The sequence below is a fragment of the Taudactylus pleione genome, unplaced genomic scaffold (assembly GCF_031769625.1).
Source record: "Taudactylus pleione unplaced genomic scaffold, aTauple2 ptg000086l, whole genome shotgun sequence".
NCBI lineage: Eukaryota > Metazoa > Chordata > Amphibia > Anura > Myobatrachidae > Taudactylus > Taudactylus pleione.
In genome coordinates, this window is record NW_028284488.1 from 32,013,541 (window position 1) to 32,032,695 (window position 19,155).

A 19,155-nucleotide genomic window follows, 5' to 3' on the forward strand; every position below is an offset into this window, starting at 1 on the left:
TGCTGATTCAAATTATATCCGGCATGCCTATATTCTGTGTGCAACTGCGGTTATATCTGCTTGTGAAATGCTACGTTACAGTGTCACAGCCGCTGACCATGTAACGTAGCATTTCGCATGCAGATATAACCGCAGTTGCACACAGAATCAGCAGAAGATGTTTGTGTCGGTTTTGCAAATAAGACGCAGTTTAAGGGAAAAACTTGCACAAAAAGACGCACTGCGATACAGAGCATTGCGCTCACACATTAAGTGTATCTCAACTTGTAGCGCATGGAGGATAGATGTATGTGGACACATCTGTATGTTATCGGGTGATCTTGCTATAAGAAACACTCAGGCAGCAGAATTTCATGTAAAATGTAGACGTGGATAAGTGTTGCTAGCTTTTTACTAGTTAATTATGACTAAAATATCAATATTTGATGTTTAGAATGTACATTATATTATTACAAAGACACAGTTTCCGGTAAAGCCTTTAGGCAGCAGAATGGTTGGGTCCATCTATGTATGTAGTTGTTTTGGGTCTTTTTCTATTTCAAAAAACACAGTTGCGCACTTAACATGTGTGCCACATATAATCCAAATGAATTAGAAAAGAGTAAGTGAAAAAATAACCCTTTATTATAGCATTTAATATATTATCATTCGACTACACAATTGTAGTCCTTTGAAAAGAGGAATTCTTGTTTTGTATATATATATATATATATATATATATATATATATATATACACGCTTCTGTTCTGCAGTATCTAATAGCCCTTAATCTAGTGCACCATGTCAAGAAAATATTGGGATGGACATTAGGGACATTTTGACTAATTTTCTGGCAAAATCATTTATTTAAATTATATCGTCAATTTGAATTTACCGGTCCATTTTCCATAGTATATATTTTCAGCTACATCTTGTTCTGTAGGACACTGAACATGTGTAGAATGTTTGTTAATAAGTACTGACCCTTATGTAATAAAGCACAGCGTCACATAGCCACCATGTATATATATATATATAGAGAGAGAGAGAGATCTGCAGTTGTGCACTTAAACTATGTACTAGCTCAGCAGAATATCTGAGTGTGAATCTCGGTCACACCTGGCCAGAAGTGGCACACTGTATTAGTAGATTCAGAAAAGAATTAAAAAAAAAAAAGTCAGTCCAGCCATGGAAGCTGTTTTGAAACGATATATATTTTATTTAAGGAAAAAATGTATATATTTTTTAAAATCCTATGTCCATTTTTGAAGTACAAATTATAAGATGGCAACAACAAGATACTTTGATGGGCTATACAACCCATAAGAGAAGAGCTGCATGCTGATATTTTCCAATGAATTACTGAGACTATAGCAGACACTTGGCATGTTGTTTATGAAACACACTGCACTTTGCATGATAACATAGCACAGCAATGCACTCTGGCACCCTGTCCATGCCATACTGCTTCAGGGCAACACACGACCATGCTGTTGGCAGTTTGAATTCCCTCTTTGTGTTAATTAGGACATTATCTTTTCCACATATTTTTGGAAAAGACCTGCTTAGAGTTTATTGCAGTGTTGCGTCTCCATTTATATTCCAGGTAAATATAGTATTATTCTGTTACCAAGGATGCTTATCACTTTGTATTTAAAAAGATGCCTTCCAAAATGTAGTGGGCAGGTCTTTGATCTCTAAAGTGACCTGGAATATTACAGGATATCAAGAGACGATTATTTGCTTCGGAAAACAACACAGTGGTTAATGAGAGTCCATGGTCAGATGCTCAAAGCACCAACTTTCTAAGTACACAGTCTCTCATACTTTAAGTTGGGTTACACAAACTAAAATATATAAGCTATATATATCATACACTTTGACAAATAGTCTTCTTGGCTTAGTTCATGTTATTCTTCAATAAATCCACCACCACAAAATTAATTGCTTCATAACACTAAACTGCATCACCACAATTTCATATGGTAATTTATTTAGCTATATATATAGAACACCTTAATTCCAGTTTTGGATTAGTTACTTGCAAAGTATGCCTGTGCAGTAATCCCATAGCAACTAATGAGATGTCTACGTTCATGGACTACTTGCCCTTGTAGGATTTAAGCTAATTGCTTATTCATTGCTATGGGCTACCGCACATTGTGGGTTATTTTTTGTAAAGTTGATGCATTGTGTTTGACAATAACTACACCTACCTACAATTTATTGGCCAACTATAATAAAGGGATAGTCCCCATTCCACTTGTACCTATAACTGTAGAGATAAATCCTGCACAGTAAAATATTAACAAATAAACATTGATCAGTATGAGATCTATCTCAAATGTTTTTTTGTACATATTTATGGATGTCAGGCAGTTTGCATACATTTTTTTCTCTAGAATGGTAAATGCAAAATAAAACAGCGTATTGAGAAGGTTCCTGAGCATCTGAGTATTGGAATCTTGTTGTGTTTGTTAATTTATTCCCTACGCAGTTCAGTGGAATTCTTACCGCCTTCACTGCTGGCACTACTGATAGCTCTGGGTACCTCCACCTCAGATGGTGCTGTCAACTTTAGATGACTCAGAGGTAATTCAGACGAAGACTGTAAATCATCAGCCTATTAAGTCTTTTTCCATTATGTCACCCAACGCTCTTTCAATGGCTTCTCCTATTGATTGTCCTCTTTGCCATATGCAGGCTTCCAAGCTTTTTATATTGGTCTCAGCTTTCAGAAGATTTGTTCAATTGGTAAGTTTAATGTATGTGATTTTCTGCTAACAGGATGTTCCTTAATGGCAGCAATAAATGTTTCTGATCATGTCTAATAGCACAGTAATATTTTTGAGCCAACTTCAAAGTATAGTATATTGCATACCTGTGGTAAGTATAGATGAGCAGGTCGGAAGATATAATGGATGGTGTTGTGCTCTTTTTTGAGAATTAAATGAAGGATCGGGGCAGCATGATTTAGTGCTGCAATAACTTAATATGTTACATACTAGTTTCAAAAATCACATTATGCAATAAGCAAGACGGCTTTTAAAATATTTTTTGTAAGGAAGGATGTAGGAGTAAGCATTTCTGTAATAAAATGTAATCACGAAGTATCACCCTCAGAACTACAGAAGAGACTTCATGTGAAATTAGCAAAAGTGGTAAATTCAACACGATGATAATCCAAGGTTTTCAAAGGGGGAGATCTCTTTATCTGTCTTCTACTAAAATATTCAATATTTCTCTGTTTGTGTTCTCTACAAAACTGGCACATATACAGTATCCTGCCTTGCAGACATTTATATAAATCACTCTGCAAAGGGGAGACCATGCTATTAGATGGGAAACGCAGAGCCATAACTAGACTCTTGGTGCCCTGTGCCAGAGAGAGCATTGTCGCCCCCTCCCATTTTGTAAATAGGGACATAAGATAGTCCACTGAAAAAGGACCATGGCCTCATGGGGAAGGGCCAGGGAGGAGATAGGGGAGGCCAGGAGATGCTGGGGATAAAAGAAGAGGAAGCTACAAGTGAGAATGATTATAAACAGGAAAATTAACAGGTCCAAACAGCGCCCCCTGCCCTGCGGTCACACTACCCTAGTTACGGCCCTGGGGAAACGACATATAAATATTTGGGGCTGAGGGTCTGCGGCTCTGCTCCACCATCTCAGACCTGCTGGGCTTTCATAAGAGAAACTCAGAGCACCTCTTCTGGGCACATGAGCAGTGAAGACCCGCATTGCCAGGCCCATCTCATCTCTGAGCCCCATAGCATCCGTACTCCCTGCAGTGAAATATTTTATTTATAATGTTGTTATCCATTGTTACGAGCCCGGGATGACTCAGATACAGCAATCTGGACTAGCTGGTCGTGACAATGGCGCACCTCAGTTACTTATCATAATCACACTGCCACCACAAATGGGAATGACTGTCCCTTTGCATTTCTTGAACAAATGAATACTATTTCACCTTCAATTACACACAGGTATGTAGCATGGGTCTCACAGGTTCAATAAGAATCATGGAGAGTATTCTAGATTAAATGCATTTAATCCGAAAAATGTTTCCAAAGCTTAATTACAAAAATGATTGATAAAAATGACATACAGATTTATACATGCAAATAATTAAATAAATAAAAAGGAGTTTCAGGACACTTACAATGTTATTGGTACATCTCAGCCTAAATGCTTCTCCCATAAATTAACATTGAATGCTGAGTGACATGTCTTTTTATGGACATCCCATTCTTTTATTCCTGCTTAAACAGGTTCTCCCTGTCAAGGTAACAGGGCCTAATATCAGAATAGGACCGCCTGGGTCTTCCAGTACAGATTTACCTGGCCAAGCTGACAGGGTTTATCGACAATTTACAACATCATTCCTGTCATTGATATGTGACTGACTTATCCCTATGGCAGGAAATATTTCAGATTCAGTGATCTGCAGTGTTATGTGACCTGGGCAATATCACTCTGTCTCTAGCTTCAAAAAGTTTGTCACTTTCATAGTGCAGTGACTATTTACTTTGTGTTTTCAAAGGGGGAAGATAAGGATACAGACCTCTCCTTCAGGTCATGCCGGGGATAAATAAACACTCTTAGTACGGGATGTATTAAGCATCACATCCGCGATGCAGTACATCCCATGTCTTATCGGGTACATACAAGACCAGCTCTCCAGATAAGAGTTGTCCTTTGCGATACCTGGATGCTAAAGCAACTTCCAAGTTTGTTACCCAGAAGTCCCTCTATGCATGCTCAGAACGGGGCATGCTGCCACGGGGGACACTGGGAGGGATCCGATTGGATCCCTCTCAGAAGAAACCTGATAAGAAGCACATAGGCTTCTATTGGGTAACGCCTGGTCCAGGCAAGCTAGGTACATATGAGAAAAGCATTTTCGGTGGTTTGACCGCATTTTACCCCTTAGTATATCCAGACCTTAGGCTTTTAACAGATGTGCGTGCTGAGTGGGCTTAGCCCTTTGATATCAGCACTGACCCATGTAGAAAAGGTTCAAACATAATAGCAATGGGCATACAGGTTGATAATAACATAATTTCCATACAGAATATACATGGATACATGAATACAACATACAGTTTGCATAATCCCATGTTTTGGGATCAGATACCATGAGTGATCACAACATCCATATATAAAACATATAGTACAGTACACTGTATGCTGAAAATGGCCTATATTAATGTACCAAAGAATATATTTTATACACAGAATTGTCAGGTAATATGATGTCATTATTGTACATATAGGGCTACTTATATCACAGTTTAATTACATACAGTAATAATCGCCACCATATACAGAAACAGGCCAGCATTGAATGGGGAAATTACTTGTGTATGGTGGGTACTGTATCCCCCTGTCCATCATATTCAGGGAAATGGGAAGAATATTTATGCTATTACATATAGACCAATTGCCCACTAAATAAAAATTCTATGAACAATATAACTGTGTAATTGCTGTAGCCATAAGCCAAAGTCCCACTGCTCATCATACAGAGCTAACCACATGTCAGAATTAAACAATCAACAAAATTATTTTCCTTACGATATTATCTAATAAAATAGGCAAAGAATTGTGTTGTGTTGAAGTAACTCCATATTATTATTGCAGCAGTCACTCTGTCAGTGAATATTGGCAGCTAAAATAATTCTTAGTAATACTAACTTAATTTCTAAAACTTCTGGTGTGGAAAACAGACTGATATAATGAGTGAAAATTATATTACATCATAAAATTAGACAGGTTCAATTTGAGATCCAAATGTCCCGGCTGTTTCATAGCTTTGGGTAAAAACTATTCAAGGTCAAAATTGCGTATTAAAATGTGCTTTACAAACACATCTGTACTGCATATTAAATATGCAGGAGCTGGAACCAGGCAGAGTTCTGATAATGTTAGAGTTGTCAGGGCGGCACCAGTGTTTGTGCTGTGAGAGACAGGGTGACCTTTCATTATACAGGTATGCACAAACGGAAAGCATTGGAAATATATACAACTTCACTACACTGTAGTAAGTACTCTAATAACAGAATAATCTCCTGTAACCAGGTCTGGGTAGTGTTGCAGCATATTACAGATATCCATAACCAGGAAAACACTAATTTTACCTCTTCAGAAAAGGAGAGGATTGAAGTATGAAGTAGAAGCCAACCCTTGTGTTAGCTGTTGTGATAGCTCTATGTGACTTCCAAGGCAAGTATTCAGACTGCTCCATGCTCACCCCTGGGCCAGCTTCTCCTCTATATCTCACAGTTCTCCTGCTCTGCAGTCTGGAGTAAGCCTTCCTGCAAGAGAGCACGGAACATAAAATAAAGCATGCTCTGTTATTGTTATTATTTACTTGTATAGCACCACAACATTTCATTGCGCATTATATTTGCGAACAAAACCGTAATAGAACAGTAATAAAAACAAGACTGGATAATAACAGACCAGCGAAGGCGTAAGAATGCCCTGCTGCAATCTTACAACTGTTAAAATAATTTAACATCTTTTGTAAGCGATGGGGTTTAAAAAAATTAGTAATAATATAAGGTGAACAAATATGTATTAAAACAAAAAATAATGAAGGGTGATTGGACCTCTTAAATTGTTGACAGAATGATAATAATTTAAAGCAGTTCAGTATTATTGCATGGACAGAGAGGATTAAATTATCATTCTCCAGTATCTATGGTATAGTTTAACTTATAGAAATCAGTACTGGACTCAGTGGCGTCCCTACCTCATCTGACATCCAGTGCGGGGAGTAGTGATGGCTGGGCTCGTAATTTGCGCTGGGCCGGGAGAAGGGGGCGTGGCCTCATGGAGGGGGCGTGGCCTCGTGGTCCGAGTCCCGTTTTTGTCACACCGGAGGTGCAGGCTTCCCCCAGGGAGCAGCCTGTCTGATGTGCCAGCTCCCTCACTGTGTCAGGAGCCGAGTGCTACACGTAATTCTACTGTGCAGCACCCGGCTCCTGTCACTGAGGGGGGAGTCTGCACCTTGGTGTAACCCCTTGGCGGGTGACACTCTGGTGCGGTCCGCACAGCCCCTTGTGATGTCACTGACTGGACTTCAGTATAAGTGGATTAACTAATATAAAATACACATATAAAGTTCCTGCCTCATAAAACTGGCTTAACCTAAATTTCACAAATGCAATAAAATAAATGTATTTTCCATTATCAAAGTTATAATCAAGTAATAAATCAGTATAATGACTCAATAATACATTCTCATTAACTTTTATTCTCTGCAACTTTTTATTCACAGAGTGATTGACAGTTAAGGGCCATTTAAGGGATGTAACGTGGTCGCCAAATCGCAGGTGTGTCTGTCTCTGCAATCCCGTACGCACAAAACATGGCTTCAGGGTCTCCGTTTAGACGGTCATTCTGCGCAGCCATGGGGTTACTCAGGAAACTGATTATGGAAGGATCTATGTATGCTTGGATTTGCGAAGGCGTCTGTGGGTGTCTCAATACAAATCCCGATGTTCACGACATTAGCACATTTTTGGTACCTCTGCTTACAAAATCACAGCAGCGATGGCAATAGTGTACTTCTCTGATCAGGTTCTATATCATGTAATGTAGCCAGAGATGGCGAGATTCAGAATGTCCACATTCAAAATTTTGACACGATAATGATGACATGGTTTCAATGTCAACATTCAGAATGTCGCCTGGGTAAGAATGGCAACATTCAGATGTCGACACTGTCATAATGTCGACATTGTAAACAGAGGAATTTTGGATTAGGCTGCATTTAGGGTTCGTGTTAGGCTGAAATATAATTGCCGACATTCTGACTGTTGACATGCTGTACCACCCATGATGAGTCAATGCTTGCTGCACCTAATAATAATATTTTATAAACCTAATCCCCTATAGAGGGACGTAAATGGGTATTTGAAGGCCCCATAGCCAAAGTTTGTAAGGGCCCCTGTGTACCGCCCAATGGTGAAAAATGCCTATAACACATGTAACTTTGACAAGGAAGATGGGCCTACCCTCAGCTCTGGGCCCCCTTGCACCTATGGTAGTTACACCACCCTTGCCCCTATTCATAATGCACATTAATTAAGATTATAGACACCTACTGCTGCAAATTGTTATACTTAAAACAATATACGTGTCCTGCTACATCTTTGCTCCATACACCATGCAGCGCACCGTGCTGTAGTCGTATTGAGTCGCTTTGTAACGTACTGAAGCGCAGGAAAAGCCGGAGAGTGTAATACAACTTTCTGTCCACCAGATGTTGCTTTTCCTAAATTGCACTGCGCATGCATAAAAAAAAAAGACAATGCAACGTCTGTAGTACCACCGCTGATTGGCAGACTGAACCTGTCATTAGGTACGCTATAGTTGTCATGGATCGAGAGCTGTAATTGAGTGTGTCAAAAAAGTACACTCAAGTCCTGAGTACACTTTTGAAAAACAATTTATAAATGTGATCTGCTATCATTACTATAGTATATTATGCTAGATACAGGTATCAGCAAGATAACTTTATTTTAGAAAAGTCTGTGCCAGTCCGTGTGACATTGTTCTGCTGTGATGTGTGGCACTCACACAGTGATAACATGCCTTAGAAATGAACAATTGGGTTTGAAGGGCACTGTATAAAACCATCACTGAACTACAAATCTCAGCCCAGAAAGAGATGTCTCTGGATTACAAACTGTGCGTTTTAGGCCGCACACTTACGGCAATGTCAGCCGCTTGGAGTTTGTACAACATGTCGCTAATTGGTACACTTCAGTAAGTGCCAGTCACATGCGGCTTACAGCCTATCAGTGGCCGCTTACATTAGAGTGGTCACTGAATGGCTGGCGGCCCAGCCAATGACGGAAAACACCGTCATGTTGTACAAACTCCTAGCGGCACAGCTGTTCTCCAGTTGGTCACCATTCCTCTCCTTTTCAGGCCACGAGTACTGTAATTGCAAGGGCAGACCTTGAGCTGACTGCTTAAATGGCGAACAAGGCGTCCTTAATTATGTTAATGAAAGGCTCTTGCTTGCTTTGGGGCAGGGACCTACAGGGAATACCAAGTGTGAAATGTTATCACAGCACCCACTCCAAAGATTTCAAAGTGCTGCAATGATCGGCACTTACTGATGTGTACTGATGCAACATGTTGTCCAGCTCCTAGTGGCACAGCAGTGCCAATATTGCTGCAAGTGTGCGGCATAAAACGCACGGTCAGTTTGTAATCCAGAAACACCGCTTTCTGGGCTGAGACATGTGGTTCAGTGATGGTTTTATACACCACTGCTCTAGTCCCACTACTCATTTTCTAAGGCAAGTCATCACTGTGTGAGCACTACACTTTCTACAGTGCTGCAGTGACCAGCACTTACTGATGTGTACCGATTAGCGACACATTGTACAAACTCCAAGCAGCACAGCAGTGCCGACATTGACGCAAGTGTGCGGCATAAACCACACACTGTTTGCAATCTAAAGACACCTCTTTCTGGGCTGAGATTTGTGGTTCATTGACAATTTCATACAGCGCTGCTAAAACCCACTACTAATTTCTAAGGCAAGCCATCACTGTGTGAGTGCCACACATCACTGCCAAAAATAGCCTGCCGTGCAGAATTACAACAATACTGTATACTGTATTAAAGTCACTGTTTACACTCTGCAGTACTGTACAGTATGTGATTGGTCCGCCTGTCAGGGCTTACTGTTCTATTGTATTCTGTAGTGCCATACTGTATCCATCCACTGCTGTGTTATTCACCACTTAAACTGTATACACACTTATTCAGTGGAACACTGGCCACCCCGCGGTGAAGCTGTGTATTGCATGCTGTGGATGTTGTCAAGTCTCACTGCGCCTTAGAAGCCTGTATGGCGCGCAATGAGCAAAGATGTAGCCAGTCACATCTGTCATCTGCAAAGATGTTCTAAGTGCAGCCTGCGTAAATGACACCAGCTGCTCCAGGACCAGCTGGGTGTCACCTCATAACCTACCTTCCTCATGGCAAACCAAGCGGCACAAAAACAACTGATAAGGAATGTTACTGTACCAGAAGTGGCAGAGACTTTAGTGGATAATATATAAAAATTGACTATTAAGTTGTAAGATAATTAAAAACAGTGGCTTATAAGTCACCTTTGTGATCAGCAGTAGTCCAGCACCGTTAATGCTTGCAGCCCTTTCGTGCAAACAGATGGAAGACCACCATGCACCCTAGTGTTGCAACATCTAGCCTCCTGCATTTATAGCATCACCCAGACCCACCCTGATATTACCAGCATTCAGCACCTGCTCACTTTACCAGGCTGACAGACCCCGCTGCCCCTATTAATGCACTGATCTAGTGCTCCTCAATGCAGCCCAATTTTACGTATGAGTGTCCAAAACCTCAGAAATATACTTATGACAAAACAATACAGTGACGTTGATCAAGTTGAGCAAAATATATATCTATGTGAAATAAAGTTCCTTTTGAAATAAACCTTGTGTATTAAAGTCCTTGCTGAAAAAACTGCCACAAAAATATCTACCTGCTGTGCATAAAGTAATAGTATCTAACCCCGCTCCCCCCCCCACACACACACACACAATATGCAATCAATAAAAAATAAAAAAACTACACTTCACCCAAGTGAAAAATAATTATTAAAATGTGTAAATATGTGTGACCAATGCAGAGCCTGCCCTAAGTATAGGCAAATGCCAAGAGACACCTGGAAAACTCTAGGAGAAACTGGGCAGGCTGGACATATAAGCTCCCGGCTGGCCGTGGCTTGCCTCTGATGGGATGTGCAGTCTTTCCGACACTGCTGCGCTGTTGCCTGTCATATTATATATTATTATATTATATGACAGATAGCAGAGCAGGAGCTGAAAGCATGTACAACCCAGTGCCGATCATACAGTTCCTGCAGATAATTTCAGCAGCCGACAATCTCAGAGGGACCTGCTGGCCCCTCTAAATCCTTGCACCCTCCCCAGTGTCTGCTGTGCTCCTGAACACTGCTGAGATGTAAGTCAAGCAGGCAAGGGAACGCCTACCGTCAAAGGGGGCGTGCTGTCGATGTTGATTGACAGCACGCCCCCTTTAGTGGGCGTGCCGGGGGCGTGCCTCCCAGACGGGGGCGTTCCCCAGGGAACGCCTACCGTCAGAAGCCGGCCCACTGACATCACTAGTGATGTCAGTGGGAGTGATTTTGGCTCTGATAGAGCCAAAATCACTCCGGGCCTTGCGGTTGAGAAACTCAACCGCAGGCTCCGGCTCGCAGTGGCGATGGTCGCGATGGTCAAGACCATCGCAGCCATCAACCTGCACGCTCGTATAGGCTGTGGGTGGTGACCCACAGCTATACGAGCGTCCAGGAGGACGCTCCATAATTATGGAGGACGGCCCTCATTCAGATCGTGCGCTCTGCTCAGAGGGTCCGGCTCTGAATGAGGGCCTAAGTCTTGTTAGTAGCCCATTAAGATCGTTCTCCATATGCACAGCTGCAACTTGTCCAGGAGTTCTGAAGTACCCTTGAAGCAGTCTTTGGAAAGTTCCAGAGGAATTCTGGGCCCTTTGCACAACTAACTGATTAGAGGAAACAATATCCTGGATGGCCAGAGAGAATAAACAAGTATTAAATGGAATACCTGGTCTGCTCTCATTCTGTGCAGTAACTTCAGTAAAAAAAAAGCAGGCGGTGGGAGAGAATATGGGAGAATAAGGTCTGACCATGGGAAAGATATTACACCCCCCTTGAATGTTCCCACACTCTGGACACAAAGGTGGGAATCTTAGTTTTAGAAGGATTTGCAAAACAATCTATTCTAGGAACCCCTGAAGGCTTGAATCATTGTTTGAAATATTAATTAAAGGCAAAATTCCCCAAAATCAGATGTTGGCGATGGAAAATTGTCCAGTTAATCTAGTTTTCCCAGAATGTAATTATTGTTAGGTGAATATCCTTTGAATGGCCCATTTGCTAATCACTAGGGCTTCGTGGTAGAGAAATTGAGCGTGCCATCCTGTTCGAGTAAGACACCACAATTGTTGTCCAGACAAAATTAAACTGCAAATTCCCATAGGTGACTGGGATTTAAAGCTCTAAGGACTAATGTGCCTTAACTTGAGCAGATTGATATAAGCCTACTGCTCCATTGTGGACCAGTTGCCTCTCACTGCCTGATTCTGAGTGAATGATCCCCAACCTTTTAGAAATGCAAATCTCAATAGGTTCTGTGATTGTTTGCTGTGTAAGGGAACATGGAAAAGGCTCAGGTGTAAGGCCGTCATTTTTCTAAAAGCTTTGTCTAAGTCCTTTAAATGTATATTCTGACTTTGAACTATCATTGAAACTTAATTCTAACCACTTTTCTGGAAGACCCACCAGAATAAAAAAGAAAGGGGTATTTCCTGTGGGATGGAGTCAAAACAGATTTTAGCTCATTTATGGATAAACCAAGCTTGGCCAGGGTAGATAGAGTTAGACCTTGGTGACTGATTAACATGTAGCAAAAAAAGAAAAGACTAAGGCCCTCATTCAGAGCCGTTCGCTATTTGCGGTCGTTCGTTTAAAAACAAGGGGTGGCTATTCAAATGATCCGTACGCACATTGCAGTCTGTTCACACCTCTAAGTCTGAACGAGCGAGCAAAACATACGCTCGTTTATTTGTTAAAAACGCCCCCTGGCCGCTCGCACCATACGTCATGTCCGCTATTTATTAGATTAATCGAGTACATCGACCAGCGTATGAACTGCTCGCTATTCTTGTGGTTGGTGTTTGCTACCACAAATTTGCGAGCAGTTCTGGCTATAAAATAACCCAGTGACGTGGTCAATGACGCTGCTGTTTTAAATATACACACCCATAAAACGCCCGTTTTGACCTTTAAGCACGCCTGCGTTCGGATCTCCACTCCCCCTTTTCAAGCACCTTCCCCTGTTACCACCCACATACGCCTCATTCTGTCACTCAAAATAGCAGGCACTCGCTATATAGCGTACAAACGATTTTCGGCCGCACTGACTGGTTCGCGCATGCGTACTAAAAACCGTACGCATGCGCAGATGTGCAAACATCGCTCGGAACGAGCGTACTGCCGCTAACGAGCGGCTCTGAATGAGGGCCTAAAGTCACAGGCGCTTGTTAGGATAAGGTAAGTTAAAACTGTGTTTCACGCTGCTGTTAACATGGTTGCTGACCAGAGGAGAAAATACAAATAGAAAATTTAACAGCACTGCATCACACAGTGCATAATGATCTAATTTCAAAAGATATATATGGAGAGATAATTAAAATAAAAAAAATTTACATTTATTTAAATAATAAAACAATCAGTGCTCATAAATATATAGGACATCAACAGTAAATATATCACATGTAAAAATACAAAAGCGACGTAAACATTAAAAAATGGATAATAATTCAAACAATGAATGGACAGGTATCTGCCTGATATCTAAAGATAGTGTATCTCATTCTCTGCATATGAACAGACATTAAAGCAGTTGTCAACTCTGTGTTTATCAGTTGTTGCAATAAATCATGTTGAAACACTGTTTCTATTATAGTCTCGAATCACCACAATTAGATGTTAAGCTGACTTGTAGCACAATGATTCTGATTTGTTTTAGGATAGTTTCCAAACCCCACAATCTCATGAATCTTTGTTTAAGGTCTCTTTTGTATAAGTATAAAGTCCCGTCCACAAATAAAAATCCACAGGTAAGCAGGAAAAGGAGAGAAAGTTCTCAATCAATTTCCTTATTATTGATATCTGTTGAGGTGTTGCCTGAAAGCTGCGTCTGGCTAATAGTAAGCAAATCTCAAAGCCCAACTGTGCAGGTGACCGGCAGCTTGCCGTATTCCGCAGCAGGTTCACCGCTGAGCCGGCAACCTCCCCACAGTCCCACCAGGGTCCAGTACTCAAAGAAACAAAGTACGGGGCTCACCAAATATGCAATGCGTCTGCTCCTGCAGCTCTGTGCGGCTGTTCAGCAGAGACTCACGCTGTCCCAGCTGGGAATAGATTGCAGGGTTTCCTATTATTCAGCGCGGAGTGTTCCACCCGTTCTCGCCGTGTTCTCTAACCAACACAGCTGCTACTATTGTCAGTTTTCTGCAATGTCCCGGCTTCAATCTATGGGGCAGAAGATCATTACCATGTGGGTATGCAGATTTAATACTGCTCCATCCAGAGTGGTGATCAACAAGTGTATTTCACTAACTTGTTTCTTCCCGACAGGGATTTTATTAGAGGGGTGTGTCTGTGACTGATTAATATGCCCCTGTCTATTATGTAGTGGACTCTTTTCTGGCTGATGTCAAATGCTTTTCCATCGATGGGGGAGAACCAGGTGGTTTCTCTCCATCAATGTTTAAGCATAATTGAATTATTATTATTTTTTAATTACAAGGTGCCGGGACGCGTAGCTTAGCTCTGGCACCCGCAAGCCACGCCGCCAGGTTCTGATTGGCTTACAGACCAGTCAGTCAAAAAACAGGGATGAACATCGGTTGGCCAAGCTATCGATGGTCATCCATTGCATAGTTGCATAGAGAGCAGATACATTTTTATTAACGTATGCATGATTCAGAGTCGTACGCATCTCAGCCCTTTCTCTGCTGCAGCTAAATGGGCATTTCTGGGTGACAACAGGGCAGCATCAATGTGTATGCATGCAAGAGAACTGTCTCATGGGTGTGTTGTGGGCGTGTAGCCTGAGTTAATTACTATTCTGAGTTGAGGGTAAGTATTGTGGACTCCAAATTCAGTTACAGCTCCTGCACCTAACATGTGATAGGTGTAAAGCTGGGTACACACTATGCAATATATATCGTTCAGACGTGAAATGGAACGATATTTTGTGCACATCATATAGTGTGTATATTCAATCTGTTGTTCATCACATCGTCCTCTCTGCTGTTCTCCACGACAGATGGGATGATGCAAAGAATGACTCGGTACTGTAACATGCAGCATGTAATGATACATCGTGCCATCATACACCGGATCGTGCAGTGTGTACCTAACACGCAGTGTATAGTTACATTGCAATGTTGGGTCGCACCATCTTACGGAGTGTACCCAGCATAAGTGCCGATGATGATGTTTCCCACTTACAGAAGAGTGGGGCAGTGTGATTTAGATGTGTACGCTTTAGAACATATATTGTGGCATTAGCATTCTGTTTGTATTTCATTTATATTCCATTTGTAGCAAGCGGCCGGAGTTGCATTCGCATGATGGGGCTTGTACTGAGTTGTGTGCATCTGTGGTCGCTTTTCTGTACTGCCGCAGCAGCCTACTTACTAGCTTATGGCAATGTGAGAAACTGCCCATGTATGCCAAATATCCATGTGTTTCTGCATGTAAAATGCCCTCCTGCCCACTAGTTTTCTGTCTGCAGCTGCAACTGTCATCATTAGTATCAGGACTTGCCTTCTGCTCAACGGGAGGTTTCTGTCCTCGCCTTAGGACACCTGCGTTACGGTTTGACAGGTGTACCACCCCAGTCAAACTCCACTACAGCCTTATTCCAAAATGGAATAAATTCATTTTTGTCCTCAAAATTCTACACACAATACCCCATAATGACAACGTGTAAAATGTTTTTTTGAGATTTTTGCAAATTTAATTTAAAAAAAACAATAAGAAGTCACATGTACATAAGTATTCATGGCCTTTGCCATGAAGCTCAAAATTCAGCTCAGGTGCATCCTGTTTCCACTGATCATCCTTGACATGTGCCTACAGCTTAATTGGAGTCCACCTGTGGTAAGTTCAGTTGATTGGACATGATTTTGAAAGGCATACACCTGTCTATATAAGGTCCCACACTTGCCAGTGCATGTCAGAGCACAAACCAAGCATGAAGTCCAAGGAATTGTCTGTAGACCTCTGAGACAGGATTGTCTCCAGGCACAAATCTGGGGTACAGAAAAATATCTGCTGCTTTGAAGGTCCCAATGAGCACAGTGGCCTCCATCATCCGTAAATGGAAGAAGTTTAGAACCACCAGGACTCTTCGTAGAGTTGGCCGGCCATCTAAACTGAGCGATTGGGGGAGAAAGGTCCTAGTCAGGTAGGTGACCAAGAACCCGATGGTCACACTGTCAGAGCTACAGCTTTCCTCTGTGGAGAGAGAAGAACCTTCCAGAAGGACAACCATCTCTGCAGCAATCCACCAATCAGGCCTGTATATTAGAGTGGCCAGACGGAAGCCACTCCTTAGTAAAAATCACATGGCAGCCCACCTGGAGTTTGCCAAAATGCACCTGAAGGACTTGCTGGTCTGATGAGACAAAGATTGAACTCTTTGGTGTGAATGCCAGGCGTTATGTTTGGAGCAAACCAGGCACCGCTCATCACCAGGCCAATACCATCCCTACAGTGAAGCATGCTGTGGGGATGTTTTTCAGCGGCAGGAACTGGGAGACTAGTCAGGATAGAGGGAAAGATGAATGCAGCAAAGTACAGAGACATCCTAGATGAAAACCTGCTCCAGAGCACTCTTGACCTCAGACTGGGGCGACGGTTCATCTTTCAGCAGACAACGTCCCTAAGCACACAGCCAAGATATCAAAGGAGTGGCTTCAGAACAACTCTGAATGTCCTTGAGTGGCCCAGCCAGAGCCCAGACTTGAATCCAATTGAACATCTCTGGAGAGATCTGAAAATGGCTGTGCACCGACGCTTCCCATCCAACCTGATGGAGCTTGAGAGGTGCTGCAAAGAGGAATGGGCGAAACTACCCAAAGATAGGTATGCCAAGCTTGTGGCATCATATTCAAAAAGACTTGAGGCTGTAATTGCTGCCAAAGGTGCATCAACAAAGTATTGAGCAAAGGTTGACAATTCTTATGTACATGTGATTTCTTAGTGGGGTTTTTTTTATTAAATTTCCAAAAATCTCAAAAAAACTTTTTACACGTTGTCATTATGGGGTATTGTGTGTAGAATTTTGAGGACAAAAATGAATTTATTCCATTTTGTAATAAGGCTGTAACATAACAAAATGTGGAAAAAGTGAAGCGTTGTGAATACTTTCTGGATGCACTGTAGGGGAGAAATGTTTAAGGGGTATAATGACATAGATTGATAAAGGGGAGGATAAATGGATTTGAAAATGGAAGAAAAGCTTAGAGAGGGATGGAATGATTAGATTAGGGGCGATGAAGACTGAGAGACATGCACACTGGGGCTGAAGGCACAGATTCATTCTTTCAGTTCCTTCATTTAAATAATATATGAGAATCCTGTTATTCATATAATATATTACTTTATTAGAAAACAAGTGAAAATATATTTAAGAGTGTGGTCCAATAATAAAGTAACAAGACCTCTTATTGCGTAAATATATATGTATAATCATAGTCAATAGTATGGCCTTGGTACAGATTCATTTTCCACATAGTGCCCAAATTGTCTAAACATTTGTCCCAACAGTACACCATGGCATATATCCTGGCATAGAAGAAATCAGTGTCAAGCGCCTGAAGCCAGGACATGACGACTTGCTGAACTTCACTGTTTTTTGCAAATCGCCTAGTTGGCCTAGTGTTATCGTGTAGCAATGCGACGCCTGTTTACAGCTACCCTGGTTGTGTTTGATGAATTGCCCTCTGCAACTGGCTCAATGTGTCACAATAGCCGACAACATTCACAGTATCCTCCTTCGTGAGGAAATAAACAAGAAGCATGCCCTTGTGGTACCAAAACATGGTCTCCTCCTTTGCTGGTGGAGTTGTTTTGAATTTTTTTAATGGTGGGGACGATGTCTGTTTCCATGTCATGGATGCTTGCTTCGTATCCGGAGTCACATGATGCTCCCACGTTTCATCGCCTGTAACTATACACTGCAGGAACTGCACTCCCTCCTCATGGTACCATGTTAAGTGCACAAGGGACATTCCCATTGTATTGGTTTTGTGAACTTCTGTGAGTTGCTTTGGTGCCCAGTGTGAACACTTTTTTTCTGTACTCCAGTTGCTCATGAACGTTGTTGTGCACAATGGGCCTGATTCAGCAAGGATTTCTGATCCGATCGAGGCAGCAAGCGCGTACGCAGTTCTGCTACAAAATTATGCAAATAACTGCCATTGCAATGCCGCCACAGCACAACCTAAAGACGCCCACTTCCCTTTACTCACATCCATAATACCATGCAAGTCTGCGAAAACATCGGTATCATCGGAGCCTCATGCAGGTCAGATCTTACCCAGAAATTGCTAAACTTCCTGTACGCAGCTAGAGCTCATGCTGTGTATGCCGACGCTGTTGCTAATATATGCACGCCCCTGTAATGGCGTTGAAATACACTGGCACGCCTGCGCTTTGTCCAATCACTCCTCCGTCGCCATCACCAAACAGTACTTCCTGTCAATCACTCTGCAATGGGTCTGCGTTGATCGCAGTCTAGATCGCAGTGGCTGGTTCGTGTGCACATGCACTGTGATGCATGCGCAGATGGCAACAATCGACCGGGTGCGTGCATGTTTGCACTTGTGTTCCTTGCTGAATCAGGCCCAGTACCCACTGAGATGTTCAGTTTGTCAGCAATATCACTAACTCAAATGTGTCTGTCCTCCTGAATCAGGCATTTCATACAACACAAACTTTCATCTGTGGTGGACGTGCTTAGCCGGCCGGATCAGCTTGAATGTCTGTCCTGCTGTTAGCAAAGGCAGTGCACCAAACCCAAACATGTTTCTGTGACATGACGTTATCACTGTACACCTCGATAGGTCGGCAATGAATTTTAGATGCTGATGTGCCCTTTAGTCACAGAAATCTGATCACACTACTCGTCTCAATGTTTGACCATATTTCTGCCAGCCCCGCCATCATACAACTGGTCATGTTGCGACAGTATGACTGATATAAGGTGCAATCTAATGGCCATGAGGGGAAGCAGTGGTCTACCTGCTCTGGTCTGATGGGGAATTAGAACGGAATAGAGGACATTACACACATAAGCGGTCTTGTTACCTGATTGAACCACCCTCGTACACAAAAAAACAGGAAGACGCTCATAGTGTAGTAAACAAAACAGCAATTGATTATTATTATTTATTTATTAATGGTTTATTATATAGCGCAGCATATTGTGCATACTTCTAAAAACCTATAGATGAGCTTATGCGGATGGGTCCGCTCAAAGATAATGGAAATCAAG

General features: G+C 42.0%; 1 protein-coding gene across 9 annotated transcripts in view; it reads left to right on the top strand.

Moving 5' to 3' along the window:
• The window catches only part of MAGI2 (membrane associated guanylate kinase, WW and PDZ domain containing 2), a 1,049,810-nt gene that overhangs the window by 1,022,957 nt on the left and 7,698 nt on the right, over positions 1-19,155 (top strand). Inside the window, exon 23 of one of the 9 annotated variants that reach the window (XM_088468811.1) lies at positions 2,683-2,733. The exons of 7 other annotated variants lie outside the window; for them this stretch is intronic. In XM_088468811.1, coding sequence (XP_088324937.1) covers positions 2,683-2,733 — 51 coding nt within the window. Of the gene's footprint in view, positions 1-2,682; positions 2,734-19,155 lie in introns of those variants that run through there. One more of the 9 variants, XM_088468814.1, reaches the window with a different exon arrangement.